The sequence below is a fragment of the Manis pentadactyla genome, chromosome 17 (genome assembly GCF_030020395.1).
Source record: "Manis pentadactyla isolate mManPen7 chromosome 17, mManPen7.hap1, whole genome shotgun sequence".
Lineage (NCBI taxonomy): Eukaryota > Metazoa > Chordata > Mammalia > Pholidota > Manidae > Manis > Manis pentadactyla.
The window spans coordinates 12,410,485-12,435,392 of record NC_080035.1 but is presented as its reverse complement, the minus strand read 5'-3'; the positions used below and the strand labels follow the sequence as shown (position 1 = coordinate 12,435,392).

General features: G+C 34.7%; 1 protein-coding gene across 2 annotated transcripts; it reads right to left on the bottom strand.

Moving 5' to 3' along the window:
- Nucleotides 1–891: 891 nt before the first annotated feature.
- CCDC122 (coiled-coil domain containing 122) lies at nucleotides 892–24,883 on the bottom strand. 2 transcript variants are annotated; one of them, XM_057494419.1, is made up of 6 exons: nucleotides 24,625–24,754; nucleotides 18,001–18,089; nucleotides 17,398–17,513; nucleotides 11,365–11,763; nucleotides 10,486–10,602; nucleotides 892–2,540 (listed from the first exon to the last, which is right to left on the bottom strand). In XM_057494419.1, exons 2-6 carry the CDS (start codon nucleotides 18,044–18,046, stop codon nucleotides 2,391–2,393), a joined length of 828 nt encoding a protein of 275 aa, XP_057350402.1. In that variant the 5' UTR covers nucleotides 18,047–18,089; nucleotides 24,625–24,754; the 3' UTR covers nucleotides 892–2,390. The 2 variants fall into 2 exon arrangements, with proteins under 2 accessions (XP_057350402.1, XP_057350403.1); XM_057494420.1 differs by lacking the exons at nucleotides 17,398–17,513; nucleotides 18,001–18,089; nucleotides 24,625–24,754 and adding an exon at nucleotides 24,814–24,883.
- Nucleotides 24,884–24,908: the final 25 nt, after the last annotated feature.

Here is a 24,908-nt window from a genome sequence, read left to right as displayed (position 1 = left end):
CCAGTTCAGGTGCTGGCCTCCCATGGAAGAGGTGAGCTATGGACTTACCTGAATAGAACTTTGAACCCAGAGGGATCCTCAGGCTTGAGGATTGTCATGATTTTATTGCTATCTGTATCATAATTTCTACTGTTATTGTATATTACTAGTCTGGTTACAGTGTTCTAGCTTTCTTGCACAGGGACCAATGCGGAAGATTTGGGGCACATACATTGTGATGCAAGAGTTCTGGAGGGGTAATAGGGTAAATGAAATTTTCACCCAGAATATCCTGTCTGGCCTTCGTCTATTTGCATATCAATGGGTGTTTACCACTGTAGAGTCTCTGGTGGAGCCCAGGGGAAAGGAGTGGAGAGAAAACAGCCATTCTCTCCTCCCCTCTATTCCTGGTACATAATTGGTCTGTGGTACCTGCCCATCACCAGGGACCCACCCATGGAGTTCCTCCAGCAAGGGGTGGGCAGGAGGGTGCTGTGTGCCTCTGCAGAAGTGACAGGAGTGAGGCTGGCTCGCTGAGCCTAGTGAGAGACTGAGTTGTGAGCAATAAAACCCTTCTTCCCAACCTGCCCTTTCCCTTGTTTTCCTTTGGTTTCATCAGATTCATAGAAAACTTGCCCCAGGCTGGGAATCTCCTTACTCCTGAAGCTACATTGACAAAGGCCATTAAGCAGAAGAGCTCATATTCTAAGCTAGGTTCAGTTACAGAGAAAAAATTTTGATTAATTTTCTAACTTTATAAATGACCATGTTGGAATACTAAATCCACTTCCCATATTATCAGGCTTGAGGATACCTCAAATTGTAGTTCTTCTTGGTTAATCTGAAAGCCGCCATCATGTGAAATGACATTCAAGACTAGAAGAACAAGGAAGGAAACTTTTTTCCTTCAAATAATTCATTCAACTGTCACAAAATTTAAAATAGGTACAGGTATTGTTAACATGGGTAGTTTAGAAAGCTACATTGAAAATGTCTTTCTCTAATAGGGCATATTAGCTTAAGCAGATTAAATTTATTTTCTTTATATCTTAATTTAAAAATAAACTCTTAAAAATAGAGCGTAAGGTGTTAGTTATCATGTACAAATTATTTTGAAACCTATTATAAATTTAAAGAGTAGAAAAAACTAGAAATTTTCTTTTATAAACTGTAAATGAAATTATGAAGTATAATTACAAGAATGGCCTTTTGAATATGCAAATTACATTCAAATACTTTTCTGTAATTGGCATTTGGTTCAGCCCTGTCTTCAGCTGAGCATAGTGGGTATTCCCTACAATCTGCAAGCTTAAGCATTTTTATTCATAGCTGCATTTCTGAGTTATGGATTAAAGCTGATTGTATTACAGCATAAGCCATTTGAAGTGTTAGCCATAATAGGTCATGCTAATTCATAATAGGACTATTAACATTAGATATAACAAGATTATTAATATCTGGTTTTCTATCAGCTACACTCTCACTGAATCTTAGGCACGTAGTAAAGTGAGGAGAAAATGGACTTGAGATACTTTTTTGATGTTATTGCTTTGAAATCACTAAACCCTAAGAGTGAATATTTAAACACCATGTCTTCAATAATTAATGTTTTGTTTCTGCTCCTAAAAATTTGACTCAATGGAGCAGAGCATTTTTATCTTAAAAGGGACAAGTTAAGTTTTGACTTGTTGCTATGGATATAGCATATGACCTTCAATGAGAAAAAAAAAATGTTAGTCTCTATTGATTAGTATTCTTTTAAGAGCTGGAATATTTGTCTTATACAATGTTATACTTTAAGTTTAGTTACAGAATATTAATAAAGAAATTTACAGATAGAAAAATGAATAAAAATTTTTATGCACTTTAAAAATATGTTACCTAATAAAAAATGATTGTTACCTTATGCATAAAGGAGAAAACTGAGTAAAATATCTGAAGCATTGAACATAAAACATTATTGTAAATGCCAATATTTATGACTATTATGAAGGCTGTGGTAAAAAAGTACGCTGTAACAAAGTTTGAAACAATCACTTAAAATATCTTAACAATTTTAAAATCATTGTAAATTCAAGTGTTTTTCTTCTTCTAAATTTTTACTTGATATGATAGTGAAGGCCGTATGTTTATAAACAGGCATTCATGAGTACAGTATATCTTACACACAAAACATTCAGAGTCTTCCACGATTCTTCTGTAAACATAACTATTGTCTATCTACTGCTATCAATTGTAGGGTTGGAAGGCACTTTGAAACATGACTGATTAAAACAAAAAGAAAATGCATCTTTCATTCAGACAGACTGCTGACGGCGAATGCTGGTTGTTAAGAATCCAAAGGATTTGCTAATCCTTATGTCCCATAAGTTTTGCAGGCATTCTGTGCTCTACATTGCTCTATGGCCATATTAATCTTTCATTCCAATGCGTTTTCTTAGTTCAGCTGCGGTTTTTTCCAGTTGTTCAATGTTCCATTGCCATTGTCTTCTGTTTGACTGAAGTTTGTTCACCTGACAGTGCAAACGCTTAAGAATTGCACCATATCTCTTATGTTGTACCTATTAAATCAAGAATACATGTCAACAGGGCTTGAGAAGGACAAACACTAAACAGCCATAAAAGATATTTTGACTCTTCTAAAAAGGAAAGCACTTGATTAGAAATTATTCACTTAATAATTATAATAAAAATAAACAGCAATTGTAATTATTTATTCAATACTTATTACATGTTAGATACTGTGCTGAGAGATTTTTACATACAATTAAATTCTCCTAACACCTTATTATATAGATATCATTATCCCCATTTTTTTATAAAGTGAAGATCAAAGGGTTTAAGTGATTGGACAAAGATCTCACAGGTAGCAACTGAAGGTGTTTGGGATTTGAACCCAAGTGAAGCATCTGTGATGGAGTGCCTTCTTAGATAAGCAGTTATCAGTTAGAGAAATAGTTTCATTTCCTATATCCAGTAGTTCACTGAAACACAGGCCCACTGACCTAAAAGATCTAGGAGATTATGTAGCCCATTTCTTTGCTATTAAGTAGATCAGAATATTTATGCTGAGACAGACAATGATACACTGGAAGGCAAAGAAGCACAGTGCAAAAAGGGCAAGGGCAAGGGTTTTGGTATCTGACCACGAGAAAAGAAAAAAAGTAAAAATTTCTGATATTATTGTGGTTATACAAAGAACACCTAATCTTTAACAACTTTATTGAGATATAATTACCATAGCATACAATCCATCTTTTAAAGTGTGAAATTCAATGGTTTTTATTATATTCACAGAATTGTGCAACCATCACCACAATCAATTTTAAAACATTTTCTTTACCCCACAAAATGAAATTTTGTCCATTCGGAGTGACTGTCCATTCCCCCCACTCCCATCCTTAGCATTAGGCAACCACTAATCTACTTTCTCTTCATATAGATTTGCCAATTCTGGACATTTCATATAAATGGAATCATACAATATGTGGTCTTTTATGACTGCCTTCTTTCACTTAGCATAATGTTTTTAAAGGTCGTTCCTGTTTTAGAACTTGATTCCTTTTTCTTGCCAAATATTCCATTGTGTGATAGATACATTTATCCAATTCATCACTTCATGGACAATTGAGTTGCTTTCACTTTCTGGCTATTACGAACAATGCTGCTATGAACATTCATGTGCAAGTTTTTATGTGGACGTATGCTTTCACTTCTCTAGGGCATATAGCTAAGAGTGGAACTCCTGGATCATAAGGTAACTCTATGTTTACCCATTTGAGGCACTGCCAGACTGTTTTCCAAAGTGCACCACTTTCACATGCCCATGATTACTGCATGAGAGTTCCAAACTCCTCTCTGCTTTTCCCCTAGCAAAGGTTATCTTCTCTCTTTTCCAGCTCCTTTCTTAATTCAGGGCTTCTTTACCTTTATTATGCCATGAATCCTTTTGACAGTATTGTGACGACTATGGACTCCTTTTTAAAATAATGTTTTTAAGTGAATACAATAAAACATACAGAATTAGAAAGGAAACCAATTATACTGAAATGCAGTTGTGCAGCATTAGCAGAAGAAATGGTTCAGAGGCACTCTAAGCATTCCAAACCACTGCTGTACAAAAAAAGTGAAAACTTGCCAACAAATGCTTTACAAAAATTGCCATAAACTTCATATACTGTTAAAGTTTTCAGTTTTTGTTAATTCTGAAATTCAGATAATTCTTTCTACAAATACAGATAATTTGTTAAAATTGGTGAAGTAGGCCTACTGATATGTTGGCAAAATAGAAAAATGACTTTAAAAGGATTAGAAATAAATTAGTTAAAACTGAAATGTTACCATATTAGATAATGATGTTATACTCAAAAGATTTTTTCATACTTTTTTGATACATTTTATATATCTTTTATACATTGAATACACACACACACACAATTAACATATAAATTGATATCCAATAAATGTTTGATAGAATTCACCAGTGATGCCGTGTCAGTCTGAAGCTTTCCTAAGGGGGAGGGTTTTAATTATGAATTCAATTTCATTGATTCTTGCCTCATACCTCTGGGCAAGGATGTATCAATATATGTCCATAGATTGTAATAAATGTACCATTCTGGTGGGGGATATTGATAGTGTGGGAGACTATGGGTGGACAGAAAGCATATGAAAACCGTACTTTTTGCTCAGTTTTGCTGAGAATCTAAAACTGCTGAAAAAATAAAATCCATATTAAAAATCAATTACTGTTCTCATCACTGTTCTTATGTATTTAATGTGACTTTGCTTCTGGCTGCTTTTAAGAATTTTTTTCTTTATATTTGGTATTCAGAAGCTTGACTATAATTTCCTTTTCTGTATTTATCCTGCTTAGGGTTTGCTAAGTTTATTGAATCTATGAGCTGTTTTGTTAGTCAAGTTTGGAAAAGTTTTACTCAGTATTTCTTCAAATGATTTTCTGTTCCTTTTTCTTTCTCCTTTCCTTTGGGACTCTAGTTACCCATATGTCACATTGCTTAACATGGTCCCATAGATCATTGAGGCTCCATGCATCGTCTTCAGTTTTTCTCCTTTTTATTCTGCACACTTGCTTTGATGACTTCTACCACCTGTCTTCAAGTTCAAGAAAGATCTTGCCTTCTGTTTTATCTAATCTGCTGTTAATTCCGCCCACCAAAATTTTATTATTTTATTTTCAATTCTCAGATTTCCATTTTGTTCTTTCATATGATTAAAATTCCCTCCATCTATTACATCCATCTCTTTCTGTGGAATATTTAACATATTTGTCATAATTTTCAGTCCATATCTAAGAACTTCTGAGTCTACTGTGATTTGGTTTTTATTAATTATTAGTATAGGTAATATTTTTCTATTTTTCACATGTCTAAAAATGTTTAATTATTAACTGAATGTTTCCAAATATGATTTACAAAGACAATGTATTCCTATTGAAATGAAAACCATCTTTAAAAGATTGGGAGAGTAGCGTCCAACAGACCTGGATTCATACCCTACTCTGTCACTTATCATCAGCCATAAACTTTGTACAAGTTATTTACATTTTCTGAAATTCTGTAAAACATGTTATTATGAAGATTTAAATGAGATAGCTTATATAAAGAGCTTTAAAAATTACCAGGCACTCAATAAACAACAATAGATTTAATGATACTGAACTTTCTTATACTTTTTATAAGATAGAATAATTTATTACCATGTTATCTAGCTATCTGAATAAATCTTATCCTGCTTCTAGGTCACCTTTTAGCCTTGTTTTAGTTTTTCTCATAGGACTGGTTTTCTAGTTGTGCAATCACTTCTGTGGCTGACATCAATAAATGAATGAGCTAGTTAATTGTGTAAGCAGCATGTTATACTGTACCAAGTTAAACATATTTTTCTCCTGATCTCCACTATCTCTGAAAGTCCTCTAAATTTTCCCCTATCCTTTTAAATTTAGAGCTCAGCTTGTACAAAATTTAGGCAAGAATAACTGTCAATGAACCTCAAAATATTTTATACAATGTCTGTTATCACAAAATACTGCTTGTAGTACTCATCATTTGCTAAAAATCTAACTGCTCTAGTTTCTCTTTCCTGAAAATTCTTGGATTTGGCAAATAACATTTTTTTAACCTTGAACTAAAAAGCACTGATGGTTGCTTAATGCTTTGTATTTGAGGCTTTGTGCTTGTATGCTTTGTATTTTGCTTTCCCAATTTTTTTGTCAATGACTCATAGCTTATCTTTATTCTCCTCTTTCTTATCTTTAGTTCCTTTCTTCTAAAACATATATAAAGACAGACAATAGATGGGAATAAAGGTATTTTGCAATAAATATTTGGAAATACTTGTTTCATTTATATATGGCCTAAAAATATCAAAAACATTTATTTGATGAAAAAAATATGAAATTCAAAAATGATTTTAATTTTTCTGAACTAAAAGAAATGTAAAAAGCAACATTAATATCAAAACTAAAGCATAAAAAGCAGAAGTTGCCTGAAAGCATTACAGAATAGAACTAAAGAATGCTGTAATCCAGGCAAAAGATGACCATGAACTGTACCAAGGCCATGGCTAAAAACATTCAGAAGGAGTAAAAAAAAAAAGACTAAAAGAAGAACAAGAAAACTGTTTTGCAAAATAGATTATTCACACCAGTGATTGATTCTCATCAAGCAAGAAAAAATTGTTGGACAAAAATACAACATTCTCAAGACAATGTTGTAGCTATATTTTTCTTTCAGTTTTATAATTTATCATAGATAATCTTTAATTTCTTTGATTTTCTATTTTCCGACTGTATATTGTGAAAGAATTGAAGACAACTTTTGAATGTATTAGACATCACAGAACTAAAATTAAAAAGTCTAAAAGAATCTTAACAGAGGTATCCCTATTATGAAAGCTTAATAACATCTCATTAAATTTCAGGGAAAAAAGTTTACTGATGAAAAAAATTAAAAATCAAGTCTCAAGCTGAATTATATTTCATCTAAATCTAAAATTAGTGGCTACTTATATCACCCTTTACCATTAAAACACCCATTTTCAATTCTGCTTCTGTGAAGATAAAAGTAGGTATACTTTATATACATACATATATATTCCTACTGCTAAGTACAACTAAAACCCATGGACATCATATTTACATAGATATAAAACAAAAGTAAGAATCATCTGACAGGTAGAGCAAAGAAGGCAACTGAGTAGGGACCTCAGAACCCAAGGAACAACATGCAGTGAGTTTTCATTTTGCCTCATATGCCCCAGACTGGACACTGGAGAGGAAAGCATCTTAGAAATACCAGTAGGTACAGACAAAATAAGCTCCAGGAAAAGTCTGCTCTCTAGTCAAAGAACCTGGAAAAGAGGAGACTAGCAAGACAGAAAACTTTTCGGTAGTCACTACTCTACTAAAGTCAAATACTACAGAAAAAACTAGGCCTCCTCCACCACCACACCAGCAAAGGCTGAGAGGAAAGCCTAAAATTCCACCCTTGCTAAGCGATAACAAAGTACTCCAATCCCTTTGCTAGGGTGGTGTCAGAGAAGGCTAACTTGGCAGCCAGGGCTTTCATCCCCACTAGGAAGCAACAAATCACACTCTTTGGTGCCAGTGAGGCTCATTCGGGGAGCTTGGACTTCTGCTGCATTCTAGTGACAACAAAACACCCTTCCCCTTCTCATTGACAGAAGGCCATCTGGAAAGTTAGGATTTCACCACTTAGTAGTAATAAGGTCACATCTATTTGGTGTCTATAGAGGCCACGGGGAAGCACTAACAAGATGCCCTGTCTTGACTGGCAGAAGTCTAATGGACAACCAGAACTCCCACTTCTGGGAGTAACAAGAAACCCTTCCTCCCTCCATGGGTGTCAATGGAGACTGAATAGAGAATTCTTATTTCCAACACCACCTGGAAGTAACAATCATCCAGAGTCTCAAAACATAATATTCAACATTTCAATAGAAAAATCACTCATCAAAACAAGAACCCAGATGATCTCAAACTGAGTAAGAAATAATAATCAACATGCATGAACACCAAGAGCCTAAACACTAACACCAAGAGCCCCAAGGACCTGTGGGACTATAACAAAAAAGACCTATCATTTGTGTAATCAGAGTCCTGAAAGGAAAAGAGAAAGAGGGTACAGTTGAAAAACTATTCAAATAAATAAGAGCTGAAAATATGCCAAACTTGGCAGAAGATATAAACCTACAGAATCAAGTAGCGTAGAGTATTCACAATAGGATAAATCCAAAGAAATTTATGCCATAACACATCACAGTAAACCTGAAAAGTGGACAGAAATGTTGAAAGCAGCAAGAAACAAACAACTTATCTACAGAGAGAAAAACAATTTGAATGACAGAGGATTTCTTATCAGAAATCATGGAAGCCACAAAGAAGTGGCACAGCATTTTTCAAATATAGAAAGAACTGTTGACTCAAATTCTATATCCAGCAAAAATAATCTTCAGGAATGAAGAAAAATCAGGACATCCTCAGATGAAAAACAAACTATAAAAAAAAACAATAGACCTTTGTCACCAATAGACCTATCCTAAAAGAATAAATTTATAAGTTTTCTAAAGAAAAAGGAAATGATAAAAGAAGGAATCTTAGAGAATCAAAAAGGGAGAAAGCATATAGTAGAGCAAAAATATAGGCAAACAGACAAATGGAAAGGTTAAAGCTAAAAGTTATGGGATTTCTTTTTTAGGTGATGAACATTTCTAGAATTAACTATAGCAATGGTTACAAATTATCTGTGAATATACTAATACCATTGAATTATGCACTTTCGGTGAGTGAATTGTATGGTATATGAATTCTGTCTCAATTAGTTGTTTTAAAAATCAGAAAAATGGCTGCCTAAGGAAAAGAGCACAAGAGAACTTCCTGGTCATTATGGGAAAGTTTCATATCTTGATCTAGGTGATGGTCCTAGATCAATTAATAAATTGATGAATTGTTTTTATGCATTAATCATAAATCAAGCTAACCCTTTATAATTTGTGTACTTATTCTTATAACTTACTAGATAATCTCAAATGCCTTTCCAAAATGTTTTTTTATCAATTTACACTCATACCAATACTATATTAGAATTCAAGTATTTTCACATCTTACCGACCTGGTAATTTGATGGGCTAAATATTGGACCTCATTGTGGTTTTAAATATAAATCTGTTATTGTTAATTAGGTTAGTCATCTTTTCTACATTTTTTTGGATATCCATCTTTCAAAAAATTAGTCTTTTCATGCCATTATCCAATGTTTTACTGGTTTGTTTGACATTTTCTTATCTCCTAGTCATTTATGTAAGTTAGAAACATCTTCTCTCAAAATGAGTCATCTTCTCTATTGGTATGGTGCATTTTGATAATCTAGATTATATGATATTGTCAAAAGTAATATTTAATCATGCAGTTTGTGTGTGTATATCTATATGTGTGTGTCTTTTAAAAGAAATACTTCTCTGACACAAATAGCTAAGTTCATCTATATTTTCAGTCCTCCTGGAAGTGTGTGTATGTGTGGGTTATGAGGTAGGAAGCCAATGCTATTTCCAAATTTGTTTTATTTTTCCATATGGCTAACCTAATTTTTTGGTACCATTTATGATGGATTATTTCTGGATTCCTTTTTTCTGTTTCATTAATCATTTTATGAATATTTTGATGTTACTTATGTTTTGTCTTACTATTTTTAGTTTTATAATAAATCTTGATCTAGAAGGGCAAAAAATGTCATTTAGATTACTAGTAAAATATAAGAGAAAATGGTGTTTCTTAAAGTGAATGTTTTGTGAAGGTAAGCATTTTTATCTTTAAATTCCTTAGATGCTTTTTTATTGTGTCAAATTAGTCACAAGCAAGTTGAAAACATGCGTCTTTTTGCCACTCAAATTAACGTCCTAAGAGTGAAAATTATTTATTTGACCTCAACATTTTTTGCTACTTTTGTTCTCTACCCATCTAAACAATGAGTATAGAAGTCTACCAGCAGTACCCCAAATTTAGTCTCACATTCAATTTTGCATATCAGCTTGTTTGACTATTGATAACAGCAAAAATGAAGTTAGAAAGGTTTAGATAGGCATTAGGAAGATAATGCCTTCCATTATCTTTTACTCTATTTTGAGGAGTTTCTGATGTCTTTCTAGGAATGACCAACCTTTTTGACTTTGATAGACTCCACTTTCTAGCCATTAATTGGGTACCAAATTCTTGGTGGAATTAGACTTGTATGAATTCTGGGCCACATTATAACAGGAATGAATGCTCAGTTGTTTAAATATATTCACATATTTAAATATACCTGAAGGACGTTATCACTATCAAAGATTTGGACTTCACTATTTTTTATAGCTCCTTTTTGTTCTCTAGCTATTTTAGGAATTGATAATAAACTATGGAAATTATGAAGATAGTGTAAGCTTAAGAAATGATCCCATCAAACAGTGAAATTCAGATAACTGACTTACCTCGATTTCTTTTCTTAATTTTTCATGGGTATTTTTTTCTTCCTCAAGAAAACAAGTTTTTTCAATGATAGATTCTTTTACAGTTATAATTTGAGCCTTTAGCTTTGTAATGTCTTCCTGTATGTTTATGAAATTTAAAATACACAAGTCAAACAATGAATGGTCAAATAAATCTAAGATTTTCAGTGATTCTATAATTTAACTAACCATCACATTTAATTTTGGTACATAGTATTAGAATATTACTTCTATAGTACAAAGTATGAAGAATAAAGAACGTTTATACAAACAATCAGCCTTTGATTTAAAAACTTAGAACTAAAGACCAAATGAAAAAATAAAACATAAAGGAAAGCGGCAGTAAATAGTGACAATTACCTAGCAACAGTGCAAAGGATACTTTTAAATTTTTGAACAAGGAATCATATTTTAAGTTTGTATCTCCCACTACCTTCAAAGAATAGTAAAAGAAATAGAAAGATGCCTAAGGTGCAATTATTAATTTATATTGTTTGTATAACATAATCATGCATACTATTGATTTGAATTGGTCTGGATCCATTAGAAACTAGGGCTTCAATATTTTTGTGAGTCACACTTTCTGCAACAAATGGGTTAATTGTTCACTTTGATTTTGTTTGACTGTATATTTTAATTAATCTACAGGGGATTTAGGGACATTCCCCTTATGCATTTGCACTTTTGGCATAGTTGTTACATAACTCATGTACTTAACCAAGTTTTTAAGAGTCATGAAAATGTTTCTGAATCTAGTTAGAGCAGCTATGGGTATTTTATTAAGTTAATGATAAATGTATCAGTAAGTATACTTGTAGAAAAAGGAGTAATAGAAAAAGTTTGGTAAGTGATATTTCAAACCTGTACTTGTTTCATCTGGTTTCCTTCTGGATTTTGGGAATCTTGTGTAAGTTCCTCTTTCATTGTCATTAGTTTTTTAACAAGATCTCGTTTTTCATGGAGTTCAGTCATGAATGACCATTTGCTTTCTATCTCTGCCAAACTATCTTTATGTACTTTCATTTTTGCATAATATTCATTATATCTTAGCATGTGTTCCTCAAAGTCTTCTTGGGCTGCTTCTATGTCAAATTTAAGCTTTACATTTTCTGTATGTAAAGATTTGACTTGAGTTTCCAGGTTTTCACACTGAAGTTTGGTATTTTCTATAGCAGCATCTTGTTGATAGATTTGCCTTTCTCTTTCTTTAGTTTCTGCAGAAACAGATGCTATTTGTTTTTCAAGCTCATGAAGTTCATTCTGTAAAATATTTCAAGATTATTATTAATTCATGATATTCAACATGAGAGCAACGTCATTGTTTTGATCCATGGTACATGTAGGAAAATCACAACATAAAAAATACATACTTAACAGATACAGAAAAATTGATGTATAATAGAAGGAAACATGCAATAAAGCAACAAAATTATAAGCTCAGAGGGAGCCCAGAGTCAAAGGTTTCTTACTTTTTAATGTTCATCTAATTCCAGATATTAAAATTTTATCATTTGTCTTAACATTTTATATGTAAAAGATACTTTAATATTTATGGACATCAAAAGTACACACTGAAGAAAGACAATATGATAAAAATTATAAAGCCCTAGGTTAAAAATCAAAAGATCTAGGTTCTAGTGCTATTTACTAGTTGGTATGATCATACATAGCAAACTTAATTACCCTATCCAAACCTTTCTTTATTTGTAAAATGAGTATAAAGATGTCTACATTGTCTCTCTGTGGCATTAGGTGTTTCTAACCAGCACCTCCTTTTTAAAACCTAGTTTTCACACTATCACTCTTCTTTGGTTCTTCTTAGATGTATCTGGACATTCCTTCCCAATCTCAATAGTTTCTTCAAATATAGATCTTTCTCAGGGTGCAGTTGTAAGTTCCTCCTTTCATTCTATACATACTCCTTGGGTAGCTTATCAATACTCACATCTTGAGCTACATATATGCTAATTCATGGAACATAAGTGGCTATTGAGTCCTATACCCAGCAACCACTGGCCATCTCAAATTTATCATGTCCAGAAATCAGACTAGCCTTACACCCCATCCCATCATATTCTTCCTGTATCAGTTATCTATTGCCAGAACTAAAAAATCTTAGTGACATACAACAATAAATGTTTATTGCTCACAGGACAGAGCAGCTAGGGTTAGTTAGATGTTGACCTTGGTTAGATTTGCCCAAATGTCTGGGAGTTGGCTGGCTGTAAGATGTTTTAGTTTGACTGACTGGACTGCCTGCGATGTCCTGGCTTTGCTTCATATGTATCTTTTTCTCCAGTGGGTCAGTCAAGGCATGTCCTTCTCATGATGATAGCAAATGCAAAAGAACAGCAGCTCAATTATGGAGGAGCTTTTTCAAGTTTCTGCCTGAATAACATCTGTTGACATCCCAGTTGGTCACATGATGAGGCTCAGACAAGGGGGAGAAGTATGCACACCCACTAAGGAAGGGCATTGTAATGATACATGTCAAAAGGTGTGGATATACACAAGGATGAAGACTTGGGACCAAAAATGCAAATTATTATACCTCTATTTTCCCAAACTAATTAACTAATGGTAATACTTAGGGATCCTTCCTTTATTTTGGGGGCTTTATTTTTAAGTGTATTTTCTTATTGTAGTTGATATGCAATATTATATTGATCAAGTATATAACACACTGATTCAGCAGTTACACACATTAAATCCTCACCCCAACTAGTGCAGTTAGTATTTGTCAACACAGAAAGATGTTACAGAATCACTGACTAAAGGGAGCCATTCTTTATTATCTGTATCTTTATTCTCTCTTATCTATATTATCTATAGCTCTTTATTATCCATATATGTTTGTCCAATTCTATAGATCCTCCCACCAAAACAACTTTGCAGGCCATTCTCCATCTTTTTTTCTTTCTATCTAGTATAGTCATCTTCTTTAAATAAATTTATAATTGTGGGAGGGAGGCAATGCACTAAAAAGGCAAACTCAGTCTCCTGGAGAGACAAGAGAGGAAAGTATACTGAAAAACACAATATGCTGATGAACCTCAATCTTTATTTCCAGCTCTGATATTTCAAATATCCACTTGACATTTCTATTTGGATACCTAATAGACATTTCAACTATACATGTTCAGAGAAGAATATTTATTTTACACACCCACCCAAATTTTTCCTCTCCCAGTCTTCCTGATTTCAGTAAAACACACATCTTTTCACCTGGATACTACAAAACACTGTAAATGAATTTTGTTTTTTCCCTTTACCTCATCCTTCTCAATGTACTTAACCAGCATATTTTGATAGCTGGCCTTCCAAAACAAAACCACAAATTCACTTCTAATCAATTTTTGTAGCATGGTCTAGCTTCTACCTGGTCTCTCTGTTTCCATTCTTCCCCTTAGCCCTCAATTAGGCTCCATATATTGGACAGAAGAATCTTTTACAAACAAATCATATTATGTTACTTCCCTGCTCAAGATCCTCCAATGGTTTCCATCACAGTAATAAAAAAATTCAAAATCCCTTAATGTGGTTTACAAGGCCATAAATGCTCTAGTCCCTATCTATTGTGCCATCCTTCTTATGTGTTACTCTCCCCTCTTCCAGCCTCCTATTTATTAAATATGCCTAGTTCCTTCCTACCTGAGGGCATTTGTAATAGTTCTCTCAATCTTAGAATTCTCTATCCCTAGCGATAACCTGTCAAGGTCTTTGTCTTTTACAGTTCAGCTTTATTACTCCTTTGAATAGTCTTCCCTGAATTAAAATATAAATTAACCACCCATCCTCCTCCTCCTCCAGTTACTCTCCACACATTACCTTATTGTATTTCCCTTGCAACTCACTAACCGACGGAATTACCTTCTTTCTGTTTCTTTATTGCCTGCCTTCTCTGACTAGTAAGCAAGCCCCATGGGTGCAGTAACCTTGTCTATCTTCTTTACAACTATCTTCCCAGTGCTTAAAATAATGCCTGGTACAAAGTAGGTACTCAATAAGTATTTATTAAATGTGTGAGTGGTGCACAAGGACACATGCCCTGCCAGCCAGATCAAGCTATTGACCCTATCAATCAATATGGGCATAAATGACATTCCCACTGGTTTGATCATCATCTCTTCTTTCTTGGACTAATAAAATAGACTTTTAACTTTTCTCTGTGTCTTTAGTCAATTCCTCCTTCAATGCATTTCTACCCTTTCACTAAAATTGTGTATCTTGTTGCTCTTCTCCTCTTCCTTCTCCTCTTTCTCCTGTCCCTCTTCTTCTCTCTCTTTTGTTTATAGATTTATTGAGGTAAAATTGATATAAACAGTACACATTTAAACTTTATAATTTAATGAGTTTTGACTTTTATGTACATGAGACCATTACAATTGAAATAAATGTATCCTTTACCCATAAAAGTTTCCTCCGACTGCTTTTCAATCCATTCTTCCCTTGTCATTTCTCCATTTACAGGTAACCATCATTCGCTGTCACTAAAGTTTGTGATTTCAAGAATTTTATGTAACACAATATTTTTGCCAAATTTACCCCTAAGTATTTCATAGTTTTGGTGCTACTATAAATAATAAGTTTTTAGTTTTCACTTCTGATTGTTTCTTTCAATATACAGAAATAAAATTTTTATGTATTAGTCTTATATCCTACAATCTTTCTAAACTCACTTGTTAGTCCTAATAGCTTTTTAAAAATAGATGCCTTAGGATTTTCTAAAGATAATCATGACATTTGTGAATAAAAAGTTTTACTTCCTCCTTTTGAATCTGGATACCTTTCGTTTACTTTTCTTGCATGATTACACTGGCTTGAACCAGCAGTACCACAGAATGAATACAAGTGGCAAGGGCACATGCCTTGTTCCTTATCTTAGGAGAGAAACATTCAGTCTTTCAATATTATGAATAACTTGACTGTAGGATTCATGTAGGGATGTAGATGCCGTTTTTTAGATTGAGGATGTTCTCTTATATTTCCAATTTGTTGAGAGTTTCTAGCATGAGTGGATATTGAATAATGACAAGTGATTTTTATATATCTAGAATTCTCTTTCTAAAGCATAAATTCATTCATTTGCTCCCTTGCTTACAGCCCATCAAAACCTTCCCATCGCCTTTAGTATAAAGTCCAGATTACTTATTGTGGGTAAAATTGCAATTATTTCCAGAATCTCTCGCCTGGCTTTAGTCCATCTGCATATCAATAGGTGTTTCAAAGGGTGGAGAAGTGGTCCATCTACATATCAAAAGGTAATAACAAGGGTGTGGGAGGGTTTATCTGGACCAGAGAGGTTGTGTGGAGCAATCTTCTGCTGCAGCCAGGGCAAGAGAGAGATGGGGATGACTGCTTGTATGAAATGATAAAAAGGTTTCTTAACTTTATTTCTCCCTTTGACTGATTTTGGTTTTAGAGGTATTTTGCCCCAGCATTTTCCCCCCAGAGTTATACTTATCATGGTATATAGCTCCCATAACTTCTCAAAATATACTCTACACTATACCACCACCACACTACATATAGTTCTATGAATGTATCAGTGCTCTTTCTGGCCTCTGTGAATCGTTTCACTGTTTTTGTCTGAAATATCACCTTTCTCATCCCAACCATTAAACCTGTCTCAGACACCCAACCATTCAGGCAAACTCCAGCTGTCCTTTAAAACTCAAAGGAAACATCACTTTCTTTGGGATCACTCTTTGTTCAGTGTTAAATCTGTGTTTATGACTCTATTGTGGACACTACTACACATAATGTAAATACTTGTCTACTATTTTGTCTCCTTCTTCAATAGATGGTGACTAACTTAAGAGTGAGGACAATGCTTAGCAAAATGCTTAATAGCAAGGAGAGGGACTCAATATAAGTGTAATTATACATGTGAAATTCTTTGAAGGCTGTGAAGTTCTACAGAAATTTTCTTTATAGATATCTAAGACATTTTTATATTCTATTCCATTGTAAAAATGTATTCTTTTTAAAAGTGACTAACACAAGGCAAATATTTATAATAAATCCATAGTACCATGATAGTATAATTATCATCATATTTCTGCTGATGCATTAATACCTAAAGCCAATGTCAAATCTAGCCCTGTATTGCCCACCAAGGATAGAGCAAGGACACCTTACATATATTGACAATTATTAATTCACTTAATCCTCATGAAACCTTACAAGCAGATCCTATTATTATTTCTATTTCACAGATATGAAAACAGAAGCACAGAGAAATTAAACCTTGGAACTAGAAGTAGCAGTTGGACTCTAGAGCCTAGTTTTTTCACTTCTATATTTAATAATAACCTTTACAAAGCACATAGTAAAGATACCATTTCCATTTTTGCTTCATTGGCTACATTAACAAAGTATAGTTATATCTAATTGTGCTGCCTGCAAAAACTGAGTATGGCTTCCAAATGCCCTGTAGTGGCATTGTGAAATGCATTATTAAATATAAGGAACACAGAAATGTTTCTTATCTTCTTGAAATGTTCACTGACAACTAGTAAATCATAAGCTATAGCTTTAAAAACACTGGCTTAAAAATTTAACCTTCCTTCAATTTGGCATTTTAGGAAAAATGATCAAATGGATGTGAATTTAAAATAATTCTATGTGATACTTTGGGTTTTATAAGCTCATACTATGATTGGAATGACATTGTTGAATCTTTGTATAATGGGTGTGTAAAATGTTCCAGGAAACTGGAATACTCATGTAGACTTCACTTAGGGATAACCAAATAATTAAGGAATAAGTATGAAAAATATGCACTTAAAATTGCCTCTCCAAATTAAGTATCCTTAATAACATCCCTTTTACTAATTTAATATAGTTTTGAAAAGTAAAGACTAATTTAAAAGACTGTATAAACTAGGTTACCTGCAAATGAAACATAACTTTTTTGTTTTTTTCTAATTCTGATGTTTGTGATTGTTGTTGCTGTGCAACTTGCTCTACAGCATCCGTTAATGAAGATGTGTCTTCCTTAGCCAGAGCTAGACAAAAGAATAAAGTACTTAATAAAAATTTAAATGCAAAAACTCTAAGTTGTATGTCATTACTCAAAATTATGAAAGAATGTGATGTTTTCTCATAAATAAACCAAACTTAGGGTTTCCTTTCTGCCTATAAACAAAACCAAAATCAAAGATCATAATAATAGATAATTCAAAATTGCCTATACTTATTTCTTTATGGAGTAGTATAAATATTTTAATTGTCCTAATTTTTCTTATCTTTACCACTTGCACATATAATTATAGTGCTGCTATAACTACATAGCAATTTTAGTTGATGAATTTTCATTATAGGCCTATATTCTCCAGTTGTTATGCCTTTTCTAAACACTGTATAAGTTTAGAGAAATTAAACAGCTTCCCTCTATTCCAGTCTGCTATAAATTTTAACAAAATTATCCTATCATACTACTTTTTTGTTGCTGCTTATCTTTCAATGATTTATTTCTTAAGATTGCTTCATTACCTTCTCCAGGAACTCTATGATTCTTCTTTTCTTTGTTGACTGACATTCTTCTGTGTGCTTCTTTTCCCCTTTTTGGTTTACCTTTACTCCTACAAAATAATCAGTGTTGATAATCTTTCACTTTGTTTTTTTTCTGTCATGTATCTTGGTGACCCTGAAAGTAAATTGTCAAATGCCTCACAGGGATGGCGATGAGATTTCATCATTAGTTCCAAGAATTAAAATACAATGTTTAAGTGAGAACTTTTTGGAGGAAAGCAGAACTATATTTGAATCTTGGTTCTCCTGCTTTTCAGCTGTTATGACCTTAAGCAAGTCTTTTAACTACTTTGATCCTCAGCTATAAAACTCCAGGACCATTGTAATATATGTGGCCAAAGTGATATACATAACATAAGGGCAGAGGCCTAGAATAGTACATGGCACGTAATAGATGTATAATAATAATCTGTCATCTGGTTGACCCAATTGCCCCTGTTCTACTGACAGAATAATGCTCCTAAAATACTGCTCTGATTACATCAATGTCAGAGCCAGCATTTCAAGCCTATCTTACATGGCTTCTCCTTTAAGAAGTCTTTCTTGATCTTCCTGGGTAGATATGATGTCTCTCTCTCTTTACTACAGTTGTTTCTCTATCTCTATTATATTATGATAAGTAACAGTATAGGTCCTACAGTAATAATATCTAGCAAATATATCTAGTTTTGAATCTAAGTCATACCACTTAGTAGTTTATTAGGTAAATTCTTTCTAAGCAAGCATCAGATTCTTTATCTGTAAAACCGAACAATAGGAGTACCTGCCTCATTAGCATTTTCGTTAGGACTAAATGAAATAATGCAATGTAAGCACTTAGAAAATTCTGGCTGCTCAACACATTTTTATTCTAATTATTTCCATTACTTTACGTTATATTTTTCTATTAGGCAGTAAGCCCCAGGAAGGCAAATATAGTATCTTAGTCATTTTTGTATTCTCTAGAGAATATGTTAAGAAACCTAAAAAATGAAGAAAGTTAGATTTATATAATAAAAAGTAAAGTTAACTGGTACTTCTTGATGTATTTTTGAAGCAACAATAAATTGAAGAGCTCTTGGGTGATATTTATTTAAACCAACTATTCATGAAAGGATATTTGCTTTAAAATTAGTAAAGTTTTAGTGTTTTCTGGATCTCTACTGTAAAATGGACAATAAAAATAAAACAAACACTGCCATCTACTGTTAATTCATTATAATTGCTTAAATCAATGAAAAGTTTAGAGACTCAACTTTTCATTTGAACTACATATGTGGGTACATAATATATGCAAGACATTGTATGGACTGTAAGGATGAATTAAAAAAGACTGATTTATTAAAATATATGATTTAAATTATGATTAAACAACCTTACAATACCTATAGTATTTGATAGTAAATGTCCACATTTATATATAAAATACAGTCATTTAGAAAAAAGTGCTTTCAAAAAAAAGGTAGCTTTACAAAAGCAATGCAATGGAAATGCTATAATAAACTACCATTCTATATTAACTATAGTTAACATTTATTGAGTAGTTACAAGTAACAAGAACTGTTCTAAGTGCTTTTACGTGGATTATCTTTATTAATCCACAGAGTAATCCTACAAGCTAGATATTTTTCCTATATTTTGTAGATGAATAAACTAAGACTTGGAGAAATTAAGAAATTATAGCCAAAGGTCACACACCTAACATGTAGGAAGAATGGAATTTGAAGGATTTAGGATCCAAATTAACATTTATTAGGCACTTAATATGTACTAAAGCACTGTGATAAGCATGATCCTCATTTGAATTCAAGAGGCAAGTCCCTGTATTTGACCCTTGGGAAGACATTTTTAAAAGGCCATGGTTCCAGCTTTTGGAAACTCATCAACTGGTATCTCTCTCCAAGTTAACGAGCAAAATAAAACAAGGCTGTCAAACTCCATGGGGCTTTTGAGAGCTTTTGGTTTAGCAGAATTAAGAGGAGGCAATTATATATGTGCACCCATGTCACATAAGCTCCATTTTTCATTCTGAATGGGAAAAATTGCTGTGTGGACCTGCTGGGTAAAATAGGTTTATAATTTCATCTTATCCTCTTTGTATAGATATTTTATCAGAACACAGGGAAATAAAAATTATGTGGATCATTTTCACATAAGTGTCAAATTGTTCTTGTTTTTGTTTTCTAAATGGGAGGGGAAGTTAAATATTTAAGAGCTTATGCTAGACTAGGGAGCTAAAAAATTAACCTGGGGAAAGATGAGGTAAGTGTTCCCTGGAATCAAGCAATTTAAAAATTATGGTTACATTTGTCATAAACTTGATGGAATCCAATGTGGGTGGTTCAATTCAAACAAATAAATAATGGAGAAAATGTGACATACTGTACAAATGAGTAAGAATCAATAGTACATACTTAAGGTAAAAAAGACTAAGTTTTTTTAACCATGTTTTCAAGATATGTTATAACATCATCAGAGTCATCCAAAAGGAATTAATTATTTGAAGCACTAAAATATATTGCATGCCTACTACAAATCAGTGTCTTAGGATCTGCTAAGACTAGGGATTAGTTTCTTTTCTGACTAAGCAAAGAGATTATAAAGTTTCAGAATGCTGAAATAGAAAGAAACCAGAAGAACTGTACTGTTCCTTAACTTCCTGTCAAAAGATAATAGAGGCAATGGGTAATGTTGCTTCTAGCTTTCTGCCAACGGTGGGATTTCTCTGAATGTACTGATAATACTTGACTACTAAAAATATCTTGTTTTAGGGATTAGACATACAGTGGTTAGTCTGCAGCTTGAATACAGGCTTTAAGGGATGCCTAGGCAACTGTTTCAAATAGAAATGATAGGCCTTTGGTGAAATCCAGTCATAACCTACCTGCATGTCTCAGACAGGACAGTAAGGGGCAAGGTCCTTTATACTCTAAATACAAGTAGGCATGATTTCTAAACCAAGAGGAGCTTGTAGTGGATTGAATAGTGCTATTTTCCCCAAAAATATGTCCACATCCTAACCCTCAGACCTATGGTTGTGATCTTATTTGGAAAAGTGGTCTTTGTGGATATAATTAAGGACCTCAAGATGAGATATCCTGGATTTAGGGTGGGCCCTAAATCCAATGATAGGTGAGGGACTGACTATGCAAACAGTACCCAGACCCTATGTAAATGCAGAACACTGACCCAAACCTGCTGCACCCAACCTAGGAAATCAATCTATTATTTATAGTGACCAGACCAGGAGGGCATCTTGCTGTCTCTAAGAATTGTGAGAAGGCAGACCACTATCTCTAGTAACAATTAAAGAGCCAAACAATGTCCTTGCAGCAATTGGCCCAAAATGGCCAATGCTTGATTAATAACTGAAAGCTTTCCTAATTTTTGTCCCCACTTCCAACTTAAGACCAACCAGAGAAAGCCAAATATACACCCTCAACCAGTCATATAGGATGCCTCGTTTCTAGTTAGACTGCCTAGAGCTTCCCCATGCCAACAGCCTCCCATCAGAGTATACCTCCCATCACATTTCCCTTTTTTCCACTCTAAAGCTATCCCATTATGTCCATCTTTGAGTCTCTGCCAACACAAGTGATAGTGGCTGACTCCCTTTCTATAGCAAACTCTGAATAAATAGTCTCTGTGTGTTCCCATATGGTTGGCCTTTATTTCCACACAGACGTCTTTAGATCAGAAAGGTAGAGAGGGATTTCAGACTCAGACACACTTTAAGACCACATGAGGGTGGAGGCACAGAACTCCGTTATGCAGCCCCAAGCCAAGGAATATCTGGAGCCACCAGAAACTGGAAGAGGCAAGGAAAATGAGACACCTGCAAGGGGGTACAGTCCTGACAACACCTTGATTTGAGATTTCTGCCTCTGTAACAATGAGAGACATTTCTGTGGTTTTAAGTCATCTAGTTTGTGGCTATTTCTTTTGGCAGCCTTATGAAACTAACACAACCTTTTGACAAAGCAATTTGCATGCTATATGTCCTTTTCTGGGAGAACCCATAAACCTTAGTATAATAAATGGCTTGAAAACAATTGTTCACAGTTGTTGAAATTCCAATTGTTCTCATGGGAAGAAAGATTTACATGGTGATGTAAGAATGTCTGGGGATTTCCTCAATGTCTCCCCCTAACAGCCGGGCACTATCTCGACCCTCAAAATGCTCTCAGTGTTTATGAAGGAGATAGACACATAGTCAAATAATTAAAATGTAGAAGTACAGTAGATGTTCTTAAGTCTACCTACACTTAACCTCAAACCAATTAACTTACTCTATTTCCTTTGAAACTCAATCTTCCAATTCCCGTATCATGAAGAAAGCTCATGGTTTGGAAGCTGTTCTCCAGTGGGTCTGCCCACTTTAGCTCCTACAGTTATACTGTACAATCTGACAATGAGTTACTTGTGCTTCTTCCCAAACCTGTTTATGCCAGTTGTACTTGTTATTGTGCTTTCATAATTTAAATATTATATAAACCAATGAAATACTGTAGAAATACAGTTTGTCATTTCTTTATCATCTATGTTTAATATTTTGGAAAGACCCAATAAAGGTGAGTTGTTTGTATGTGTGAGATAACTACAAAGTGTTATAAAGAAGAAATGTGCACTCAAATAGCTTCACAAGGGCCTTTAAGTTCTTTTCCTCTTATAGGAATGCAATCTTAGGAAATCTTAGCTGATAGTTTAGAGATGTTGTTTATGCAGGAGACACAATGCAGAACTCTATAATTAGCAGACCATATGCAAAGAAAAGGCCTTGGACTTTCTCAACAGATAGGCAAATGAGCATATACTTGCTTTAGGTTAAAACAAAATACTTAGGGTATTTATGTTATACTTTTTCATGACTCTCTGGTTTAACTGACTTTTTAAAAAACAGATTTAGATATAATTTACATACTATCAAGCTCATCCTTATAAAATGTACAAATTCAGTTTAATCAACATTTTCAATTTATTGCTAAACTATGGGTCCGGACTGCATCCATAAGAGAACTTCTTTTATATGAACAAAGTGCTAAAAAGAAGCGATTAATTCTGCTTGGTGAGGGGATGAAGATTCAAGGAAGGTTATGTTTGATTTTGAAAAACCTTGAACAAGTAGCAGTTAAATTAAGCATATAAAGAAAATAGTATTTTAAGTAGGAGGAATAGCATGTGTAAAGGATAAAATCATGTGGCCCATCCAAGGAACAGCCTTTAGTTTGAGTGGCTTGGGAACAGGGCAGGTGTTTTTCCAAACCTAATCTTGCATCTGATCATCTGCAGAGACCAAAACAAGACATAACAACAGAGTAAAACATGCCCAGACTTGACTCCCAGAGGTTCTGATTTCAAATGTGTATCTGGAGTAGGGTCCCTGGAATTATTTTAAGTTGTAGTTCTGATGTGCAGCCAGGATTGAGAACCACTGGAATGGGAAAGAGGTAACAGAGTGTTAGGAAATGAGGCTAAATAATCTAAGACCAGATGGAGAAAGGAAATGGTGTGTAAATACAATGACAAACTCTCTTCCCTGACAACTTTCCAATTTTGAAATATTTCTTTTTAAATTTTTTACGGCCACTACTGGTACATGAAAGAAAATGAATTCCCACCATTGTCTATAAAAAACAGGGATAAACATTTTAAACCGACTTTGTTACTGTAAGACCTCTATTTAGCTTAAGGTAATATTCAGCATAAAACAAGCTGAGGGCAGAGCATGTACCTTCTGATCAGGTGCTGCACCTTCTACCACTGAAGGCTTTTAAATGTCAAGCAAAAATGAGAATACAAATTTTGACAAGAACAACTGCACGGCATACTGAAGCGCAGGTTCCTATTGAGGGTTGGTGATCCAATTATCTAGTCAAATAGAATAGAAGCACTTGCTCAGCCCCAAGCGCTCTTCTAAACTCAGATATTCTAGATTCTTTTTCAGGTGAAGGTTCTTCAGCACCTATCAAATAAGCAACAATAAAGATAAAAGGGACCTTTCCTTCCATCATAACCAGTTCCACAGAAAACATCCTTTCTCCTACTCTTCGAAGGTTGGTTATGTTTTTCCTTTACTATAATAGTATTTGCCTTCCCTATAGTAGCTGTTCAATATTTTAAATAGTTATGTTCTTTGAAAGTAAATAAAAGATGCCAATTTGCACCTTTACCACAATTCTAAGGGCTAGTGCTTTCTGACTGTGTGCTAATGGTACTTATTTTTTTTAAGGCATATATAGGACATCTTGTTTGTTAATATGTTAGGGAACTGTGAAGAGGGCAGGTCCAGTCAGCAGGTAAGGCAGGAGTAGCAAAGAGGCAACGGAGGGTTCACCCCGCTGGCTTCTGGGAAGAAACGGTAACAACAAACAAACAAACAAACAACCCCCCCCCCCCCCCGCGCAAGGAGGGGCATTACTTGAACCTTGGCTGGAAACACCCGCCAGGTGCTAAGGGAGTGGGGCTCCCGGCCCGCGCTCTGCGCCCCGACCGCACCGCTGGGTGAGCGCGCCGTCCAGCGACGGGAAGGGCGCACCTGGGGAAAGGCTCCCCCTCGCAGACGGGCCCGCCGCCCCCTGCCCGCCGCCCGGCTTCCCGCTCGCTGACCCGCCTGGCTGCGGCCACAGGGCCCTTCGGCGGCTCTGGTTCGTGTTCTTCCCCGACGGGGCCGCTGAGCGCGGGCTCGGCGGGCCGCGCTGACCCGGAACTGCTGAGGCGGCGGCGGGCGGCGGCCTCGCGCCCCCCGCATTCCCCGCGCCCGCCGGCGCCCGCCCCGCCGCCGAGCCCTCGGCGCACCCGCTCCTGCCTCCCTGCAGTCCTCAGGCCTGGAGGCCCCGGGCGTCGAGTCGGGGGCAGGCGGGGACCCGCGGGGAGGCGGGTTTGGTGGGGGA

Bases quoted from the DNA above. Each gene is read 5' to 3' on its own strand.
- CCDC122 (XM_057494419.1), bottom strand. From the start codon at position 18,046: ATGTCAGTCAACAAAGAAAAGAAGAATCATAGAGTTCCTGGAGAAG. The intron at 11,764-17,397 runs GTAACCTAGTTT...AATATTTTACAG, and splicing joins AAGTTATGTTTCATTTGCAG to AATGAACTTCATGAGCTTGA. The intron at 10,603-11,364 runs GTTTGAAATATC...ATAAACATACAG, and splicing joins ACCAGATGAAACAAGTACAG to GAAGACATTACAAAGCTAAA.